General features: G+C 36.1%; 1 protein-coding gene across 1 annotated transcript; it reads right to left on the bottom strand.

Annotated features, from left to right (window-relative positions):
* Positions 1 to 321: 321 nt before the first annotated feature.
* On the bottom strand, positions 322 to 1,991 carry LOC113353078 (3-ketoacyl-CoA synthase 20-like). Its single transcript, XM_026596786.1, has 2 exons — positions 1,351 to 1,991; positions 322 to 1,241 (listed from the first exon to the last, which is right to left on the bottom strand). The coding sequence occupies exons 1-2, from the start codon at positions 1,909 to 1,911 to the stop codon at positions 471 to 473; spliced, it is 1,332 nt and encodes a 443-aa protein (XP_026452571.1). The 5' UTR covers positions 1,912 to 1,991; the 3' UTR covers positions 322 to 470.
* Positions 1,992 to 10,140: the final 8,149 nt, after the last annotated feature.

Below are 10,140 nucleotides of genomic sequence, written 5' to 3' on the forward strand. Positions count from 1 at the left end.
TATTTCGAAACTTGGTTTGACAGAAAGAACTGATTTTTACGGATAAAACTACGATGTAGAACAGATCATTGTGAACACAAGTACACAACATCATGGCCTGAGTCTGTTGCTAAATCTTAATGAGCTTTCCACCCCTAGATAAGAAGGGAAGCCTAATGCATGAGAGTAGATAATCTATCCAAAAAGAAAAAAGACGAGACTAAACACGTACAATAACAACGAAACATTAGACGGCACAGACACACAGAAACTACAACCTAATTAAGAGAATCAAAAATAACATTAAGTCAGTCTTAGCTATTTTGTTTCTAAATGGCCTACTAGTTTTTTCCTTGGGCAAAGGTCGTTCCAGATTACCCAGAAGGCTAAGAAACGATTCAAGAAACAAAAAAAAAAAAAAAACATAATTGATTAATCCAGTATTTCCCTCATTTCATGTCCAAATGGAACTTACCATGATTTCTAAATGCTTATAATACGGTGTCCATAAGAACAGGGAAAGATTCAATCTCCTCCATCCAAGCGTTCTTCTCCATCGAAGGATCTAATGTTCTTATCGCACTCCAAACTGCACTATTACACTTGAATCCTGCACCAAGTCCGATCTGCAAAACTTTGTCACCTCTTTGAATCCTTCCTTTAGCTTCAGAATAAGCAAGTTCATACCACACAGAACTACTTGAAGTATTTCCAAACCTGTATAGAGTCATTCTTGATGGCTCTAATTGCCATTCACTAAGTTTTAAGTTCTTCTCGAACTTGTCAAGTAATCCTTTACCTCCTGGATGAATGCAGAAATGCTCAAACAGAAGTTTGAAATCTGGTACGTATGGGACCATTTTCATGAATAGTGCCCTCCTTGCAATGAAGTTTGTCAGGAAGAGAAATTTTTCTGATAAAGGAAGGACTAGTGGACATAACAAAGTTATGTTTGTTCTTAGAGCATCTTCGGCGACTTTAGCTAGGTCTTTTGAGAGATTAAGCCCAATGATCCCATTGCTATCTTCTTCCTGATATGTACACTTGTAATCACGATCTTCTGAACCCTTGTGTGTTCGCACGGTGTGGATGAGTTGATATTTGGAGTTTTTATGATCGGAAAGACGATTCGATAGGAGGATTGCTGCACCTCCCATTCGAAATAGGCAGTTGGGGACTAGCATGGACCGTTTGTTGCCTTTGTATAAGCTGAGAGTTATGATCTCTGTGCTCACCACTAGGACATAAGAGTTGATGTGCACCTGCTTAGTCCCAAATCACCATCACAAATCACTCATTTGAAACATTAATTGTCAGATATAAACATGCACAAATAAACATTAAGAAATAATAGTCCATTCATATACAAACCTGTAGAAGTTGTTTAACAAGATCCATAGCTATGAGTCCAGCACTACAACCCATTCCACCAAGGTTATAACTTACAACATCATTCTTCAGTTTGTAATGATTTATGATCATGGAACAGACAGATGGGCTAGTGTTGAAGAGACTACAGTTTACAATCAGAAACCCCACATCAACGGCTTTCACACCGGTTTTGAGAAGAACCTCATCAATAGATCCATATATTACTGTCTGTAGCTCTTCTCTTGCATCTGCCATGCATGGATTAAATGGCACTTGCCATATGGCCTCCGGCAAGTATGTCGAGTGCCCCAATCCTGATTTTTCTAAAATGCTCTTTTGAAATTCCAAGCTCTCTTCTGAGAAAACACCCACTGCTTGCTCCATGAAGATATCATGGCTGACCCTTAATGAATCAACAGGTTTATAACAAGCAAAATCTAATAGAAAAATCTTGCAAGGACGAGAAGTAAAGTATGCTTTTGCTAATGAACCCAACAAAAATGTTGAACAAATTAAACTTAGTATCAGGGTTATGAGACTGAAATATGTAATATCCTCCATTGCAAAACAAAGAGCTGCTTCCTGATTGATCCACCCACATATAATGCCTTCGTTGTTGTGTTTTTATCCTTTTTTTAGTGTGATGAAAGTAACGAAGCATAGTAGTGGCTTAGGGCTTCATTCATTAATATACAACAAGGATGAAACAAAAAAAACTGTTTTTTTCTTTTCTTTCTTTTCAGTGTACTATGGAAGTACTGAGCAGATATTTATTATAGGAACTCAGTAACTTGTCTCAATCAACTAAAGATTTGAAAAGGACCATGTATAATTAACACGAGGATTTTGATAATTTTGAAGTGCAGGGGTGTTTGAGCTCGTTGTAGCTAGCTCCGGGAAGTACGAACAAATACAATTATAGCTCTTCTACAAATTCTCATATGCCGGTCAGCTAACTACTACAATCGAACATGTGATCATCAAAGACAAAGGGATTGAAATTCTAAACCTCCATGTTTTGGTTGAATTACCTTATCCCTGCAACTTGTTAGAGGTTAACAATAGTGTATACACTGATGAAGCTTAAGACTATATTAATGACCTGTATTCCTTAACCCATTGTAAAACCTGTTAAACTTTTTGACCTGACGAGGTACGTTTTATGCCTTAAATCGCGTAGCAGATTTGCACATGACGCAGAACAGATAGGTACATATATAACTTCACATCCTAACTTCCACCAAATGTCATAAAAGTTCCCCAACTAACCGTCCTTAAAATTCAAAGGTTGTCTTTTCTCGTTTACACCGTTCTCACAACTCTTTCACTGCTTTTTCTTGATTTTTATTTCATGGTTGACTTTCATCTGATATACTTATATGGTTTGTGTGGGTGCTTGGCTAACTATGGTAGGCAAGTTATGGTAACTTGAGATGATTGTCGAGCTTAAAATCCCAGGTTAGGCTGTAATTGAGTTTCTTTTTAGCGCAGACAAGGGCTTACAGCAGCTTAGTGATGATTACCAGTGTCATTTTGCGTGATACATGGACCGTGGAACCCACGTTATCCAACCCCCATTGTACCTTTTCATGCTTGATTTGATGTGTGCATTTTTTTTTATCCGTATAGTATAAATAGGTAGACATGAGACAGAGATTAGGGTGCGGAGACAAGAAACTTTGTAATTACCATTGTCAAAAACCTGAGATAGTAGATGGAATTCAAGTTATAGTTTCTCTTTGATAATATCTTTTTCATAATTTGTTTGTGCATCTTATATGTTGTATGGGATTGTTATGACTGGGGAAGAATCCGATGACATTCTCTTTTTGACAGGGGAAGAATCCGATGACATGGTTAGAATGACATTATCATGACATGATGATGCCATTTTTTTTTATAAAATCCAAATGGCGATGAATTTGAAGTTAATTTTTTGGTGTCATGCATGTTGTTCTTATAAAAATCTACATTCCTACAGAAACTGAGAGTATTCCGCAATATGAAACTCACCATCCACATATTTTAATTTCAACTGTTAATCTTCAACGCCTGATATTCAAAATGGTAGATGGTAATCTTTTACGTGCTGGATTCATAAAAAAAATACCTTGTTTTGTAGATTGAATCTTGGTTCAAAGCTTAATAGTATGATTAGCAGAAACTCGTGAGAACTTATCTTCAAGATTGTTCCATAATTCATGAGATGAAGAAGCAACAACAGATTCAGGAAAAGTTGATTAAGTCTGTATTTTCAATACCATTGTTTGTATTAGCTCGATTAGTAAATTGAACATGACAAGAAGCTATACCATGAAGAAACCCTAGAAGCTTAAATTTCTTGATTATCGGCATCAATAATGCTTTCTAGGTGATGTAGGTATCGTGTTTAAGTTTCAATAAAAACATATTTGTGAGTTGATGTATATAAGAATATCAATATTATTGTGATTCTTCATTGATGAATTGGTAAATTCAGAATTGAGATCTATAAATTCTTGAATCGTAAAACCTAAATATATAAATCTATTTTGATACCATAGTTTTGTATCAAGAAACAAGAGAAATGAATGTATTCTATTAATGAATGAACTGTAACTGAACCAGGAGAGGGAGACTTGGTTTTATGCCAAGTATAAACTTGTACAAGTTGTCATAACAACTGGACATACAATCACCCATACCACTATATCACAAGCACGTGTTACCAAACTCTAACAAAATAATTAACATAAAATAACTAAACTGGTTTTACACTTTCTATTCCGAATCGAAGCTGACTTTAGTAATCAGAAATTATAGGCACAGATGTTTTACCCTCTTCTCGTTGTGTTAGAAGAGGAAGAATAGTTTTCTATTTATATTGTTGAGTTACATTGACATACAAGAAAAACTAAATACAAAATTGTTTCTAAATATAGAATATACGGGATGTGCATACCAAGTTATCGACTTTCTTGCACACACTACTTTCAAACACTCCCCCTCAAGTTGGAGTCGTATCAGAGATGTCGCGTACGCCCAACTTGTTGATAATGCGTCGATGATCTTTTCCCTCTAAGGATTTTGTAAAGACGTCCGCTAATTGATCGTAAGTTCTGACATAAGTTGGAGATATCAATCCCGACATGATTCTTTCACGCACAAAATGACAATCATTTTCAATGTGCTTTGTTCGTTCGTGAAAGACTGAATTATTTGCAATGTGAATTGCAGCTTGATTATCACATTGTACTGTCGCTGGTTCATGAATCTTGATTTTAAAATCTTGCATGAGATAAGTGAGCTATTGAATCTCACTTGCGATATTAGCTAAAGATCGGTATTCATCTTATGCGGAAGATCAAACTACAGTAATTTGTTTCTTATTTTACCAGGATATGGGGTTGTTTCCTTTCATGGTAACATACCTTGTGGTTGATCGATGGGTTGTTGGTCAACCATCCCAATCAGAGTCTGTATACCCAGTTAAGACCAAATTATTATTTGAATACAAAATAATTCCTTTACCAACGGAACCTTTCAGATATCGTAGAATATGATTGGCAATATCCATGTGCGTAGGTGTAGGATTTTGCATAAATAGACAAATGAAATTATTGCGTACTCTGTATCAGGTCTTGTGACCGTTAAGTATAGAAGTCGTCCAATTAGACAACGATAAGATGGAGGAATATCTGGAATTTTACCATTCACAAGCATTAGTTTTGGATTTTGTTCCATATGGAATGATGTTGGATGTGATCCTGTTAGCCTTGCATCGTGGAGGATATCCAAGATATATTTTCTTTGGCATAAAAATATGCCTTTTGGCGAACGAAAAACCTCAATCCCTAAAGTAAGTTAACTTACTTAAGTCTTTGATTGAGAATTTCTTTTCAAGAACTTCTTTGAAGTGCTGAATCAACATATGATCATTTCCTTTCATAATAATATCATCTGCATATACTAAAATATATATAGAGATAGAACCTTTATGATAGTGAAATAGAGAATAATCTTCTTAAGATTTCTTAAAACTTTCTGAAATGAGAGTGGTCGAAAACTTTACAAACCACTGACGAGAAGCTTGTTTAAGTCCATAAAGAGATTTATTTAAACGACATACGAGATTCTCCCCTGTCGTTTAAAACCGGGTGGTAACTCCATAAAAATTTGTTCAACTAAATCGCCTTGAAGAAAGGCGTTATTGATACCGAATTGGTGAAGTGACCAACCTTTAATAGAGGTTATGGATAATAGCATACGAACAGTTACAATCTTTACAACTGGTGTAAAAGTTTCGTGATAATCGACTCCTTCAAGCTGAGTGTAACATTTTGTAACCAAACGAGATTTTTAAACTTCAATCGTACCATTTAATTTGTATTTGACATGGTACACCCATTTACATCCATTAACATATTTATTATGGGGAAGAGGTACCTCAGACCACGTGTTGTTCTGATATGGGACGTATTCGAACACATCACAGTGGCTAGTTGAGTTTCCAAATCTTGCAAAATTTGCATATCTCTCCATGTTTAAGTAGCAGTCCAACAAAAGGGAAGATAATAGATTATATGAGTGTTCTTGTTAGGTATTACATATTTGTGGATTTTTTTAGGATTGTTAAGTTTAGTAAGAATTTATTGTTAGGGTTTGGTGGTACTACAAGTACCGAAGAGTCTTTTCTCTTAGAGGTAGCTTTTGCTCGTTTATCATTATCAATCTTAAAGATTTAGTTTATCGGTTATGAACCCTTTTTACATTTTTTACTCTTGGATTAGAGTTTCCGTAGCTCTTGGATTTGAGTGAGTTATCTATTTTAAGGAGTGTATTTTCCTTATTTTACTAACCTAATTCAATTGATTCAGTTGTCCTCTATCAGGTGTTACCAAAGCTAGTTCTTTCCTGCTGCACATCTTTGCCTAGAAGACTGATTTCATGTCTAAGCCAACGAAGACATCTAACGAAGGAAATAATGGTGCAAAACCTGATGAAGTAAACACTAATAAAGATCCAATGTTTTTAATGATTGAAGCTCAAGATACGACCATTACTAATTTTGGTGAAACCCTAACTGCTCACACAAAGATCTTACAAGAACTACAAGATTCCTTAAAGGTTTTGAAATTGGAGCGAAGCAAAAATAATCGAGATGCGGAATGACGACCATATCAGCAACTACCTCAAAGATTCAATAGCGACGCACGCCCAGGACCATATTAACAGCCATCTCAATGTTTCACCCTCAAAACTCCTGAAGGTAACATTTTTCATTCTAGAGGTACTACTAATCGAAACCCTTACTTTGAGGATAACCGGCGAAGGACTGGACGTGATGTTCATGGATTTTGTGAATTTGATTTTGTGTCTGATAATTTTTAAGAGTTTGAATCAAACTTAAGGAATTTTTTTTTAGAGCGAACAGTTACAAAGAGGGAGTTTTCCAGGGTTTAAAGTTGGGTCTCTTCGTATTCCTGTTGAGTACGAGGATGAATCAGGTTCTGAAATTTTTGTTGATGAGGCGTACCAAAATAATACCTTTCGCGAAGAAGGTGATTCAAGTTTTTCTTACAAAATGTAATTGGACACTCCCATCTATAACGGTACGATCGATATGGAAGGATCCCTTGATTATATCGCATCTGTTGAGAATTTTTTTGAGTGTACGCGGATTCCAGAATCACAGTGAGTAAAGCAGGTCTCTTACAAGTTTAAGGGAGGGGACGGTACTTGGTGGAGAAAAACCGAACACAGTCGAAGGCTACGAGGAGAAACAACAATGACCCTGTGGCCTCAAATGCGTAATATGATGAAGGTACATTTCCTCCCTCCTGATTTTTCACAGAAACCTTTCCAAAGTTGCCAACAGTGCTCACAAGGAAAGAGGTCAACGAGTGAATATATAAAAGAATTATACTAGTTGGGCGCGAGAGTCAACCTTCCCGAAATTGAGGATGAACAAGTCAATAGATATATCTGTGATTTAAGGCTAGAGATTAATGAAGGCCTATACTTGCATTCAATTCATACCTTAAATGAATTTCTTGCTCAGAAGACAGAAAGGCAACACAAGAAAAAGATAAAAGATGAATACATAAGGAACAAGAACTATAAGGCCGTGTTAGAACCATCAAACGAGGGTACCACGGGCCCTTTTTCTAACAACCAACAACCATTGTCCGACAGCAAATGCCCTTCCATAGAGTCATCAACTGCTCCAGTGATGTGATTTGTAGATAGTGGTAAAAGTGGTTCGATTCTCAGACTTGTGAAGGATATTAATTAGACTTAAATTCTAATATTAAAATAGAAAACTCACTAAAAATTATAGCAAACTCAATCAAAGATGATATCAATACTAAAAGAAACACTGAGGCTAAGATTCCACTATTTTCCAAGTTCAAAGTGATTAAACCAATACTTATATTTATGCAATCTTCTCGTTTAATTTGATTCTAAAATATTGCAACAAGTAGATTTTCAAAAGTAGTAATTGTAAATACCAAGTATGAAGCATCAAAAGTCTTAAAACTAAGCATACTCCATCAAAATAGATCACAATCACTCAAATAAAAATCATATTCAATAATAGTTCAAGGTAAATAATCATATAATTATTGCAAATAAAAAGATAAAATAGAATATACCACTTTTTGTTGGAAAAATAGCTTCCTCTATCGCCTCAGCAATGGGGTTTAGCTCCTCATATTAATCATGATCTCAAAATATGTGTTTGTTGCTCAAAAGATGATTAAAAGAGTGAAAAGTAATAACACAGACTGTTTGCAACAGTGTATTGGTGTTGCAAAACAGCTGTTACAATGGAACTGTTACAGAAAACTGTTGTAAGTACTGTTGCTTTGTCGTTGATTTTAAGACCCTAGAATACGACTGCCCTGCACAGCTTAATGTTCTTCAGCTGTTAAACAACACCACTATTCTGCGACTGTTTCCCTGCGTCAATGTTCTTCGCGTTCTTCCTCTTCAGCAACAGCAGCAGCAGAAACAGAGTTTGGTAAAGCTATGATTTCTTCTTTTCTGGCTCTCCTTAGGTTCCCAAACTCTCGACACCCCTTCTATATGACCCAAGACATCTATTTATATCAAAAATAGCGATTAAATCTCTCCCAAATCTTCCAAAATCCCTTTCCTTCTCTTCACGGCAAAGTTGTGGAAATTTCTTGTTTTAGAATTTCTACGCGTTTCTGAGCTTTTATTTTTATTCTAAACTCTTCCTTAGATAGATACAAATCTTTGGTAAGGTTTACAACACTTTAATCTCTCTAAAATTCCCTAAAACAGGTCACACCCGTGACTTTCCATATATTTCTGTTGTGATAAAAATCCGTCGATTGAGCCCAGTCTAATCGATTTAAACACCCATATCAGATTCCTAGACCCATAAGGAGTCTATCCTATGAAAATCCGAGTTTTAATCGACCTCAAACTCCTCCAAATCACGATTGCCAAAATTGTTCTTCACTGCACCTATTTTCCCGCCAAAACCTGGTTTTTGAAATGTTGAAGATGGTTTCCCCTTATCCAGGGTAGGGGTGCGATTAGCAACTGCCTGGAAATGGGATTCCCCTTAATAATTAGGTTACCCCTTATCCAAAGTGTAATTAGGTTACCCCTTATCCAAAGTGAGAGTCTGAATAGCAAATGTCCTCCGGGTGTTTTCGGACAACTTTTCGAGCCAATTTTTTCCAAAAATGTTTATTGTCCAAAAATACCTACAAATAAATAAAACACCATAATAAGTACAAAAATGATCCCTAACAATATATAGAATCGAGACAAATCGGACACAAAAATGTGTCTATCAAATACCCCCAAACCTATTATTTTCTAGTCCTCGAGCAAAAATAAAATAGAAATAAAATCCTAACACACTGTCGCAGGCATCGTCGATTGCATTTAGCTTATGCAATAAGCCTTTAAACCCCTAGGTGTCCCTAGTGGAGGAGTGTTGTCTCCGGAGGGCTTACCAGAGGTATACCCACAAAATCTTTATACTCCAGACCCTAGCTATCTACACAGAACCTTGGAAGGCACTAAATAATCTCTTTGGTTGGCATACTTATTGACTACAGGAGGAAGTACCCTGATGCGAAATTCCAATTGTTGTACACGAGTTTGCACTCAAGCATACTAAAATTCATATATAAGTGACAGAGCTCTACTCAGATAGTCGCACTATGGACATCAATATCCGGAGTCAAAACTAATCACATGGATAGATCAAGAAGATGGATATAGAAAAACATAGATGGTTTTGATGTTTACTAGGTGAACGGTGTTTCTCATATCTGTCTGAAGGCCTCCGCCAAAATGAACCTATCCTAATGGACTGAGATACGTCTGACTAATATCAACACACTGGCATATACAAGGGAACCAGTGATTGATAATCCTAACTCTAGGTCAACACAACTGGCATATACAAGGGTTCCAGTGGTCGACTTTATTGAATTTATTCCAGTTGGTCTGATGGTCTGGTCTCTTTTTTTTTTTTTTTTTTTTTTTTTTTTTTCTCTCAATCACTCTAATTCACCCTAGCATTGGTAACAACTTGAATCGTGAGCCCCACCTAATCACTTAGAGAAACATAGTTTAAAAACAAAACAAAATAAAAACAGAAGTGAAAAGGACTCAACGAGATATGGTGAAACTATCATGTTATTTCTAACACCTGAGCTCTGTGCTTTTATGAATAGACTCTTTAGATGTTGCCATCTAGTCAGATTGGTTCCTCAACTCCTACAACCAAAATGCTTCCATCCACTTAGATTGGTTAGTGCC

The sequence above is a fragment of the Papaver somniferum genome, chromosome 2 (assembly GCF_003573695.1).
Source record: "Papaver somniferum cultivar HN1 chromosome 2, ASM357369v1, whole genome shotgun sequence".
Classification (NCBI taxonomy): domain Eukaryota; kingdom Viridiplantae; phylum Streptophyta; class Magnoliopsida; order Ranunculales; family Papaveraceae; genus Papaver; species Papaver somniferum.

Excerpts from the sequence above, each read along its gene's own strand:
- LOC113353078 (XM_026596786.1), bottom strand. The coding sequence starts at position 1,911 with ATGGAGGATATTACATATTTCAGTCTCATAACCCTGATACTAAGTTTA. Across the intron at positions 1,242-1,350 it reads TTGTTAAACAACTTCTACAG|GTGCACATCAACTCTTATGT; the intron begins GTTTGTATATGA and ends GGGACTAAGCAG.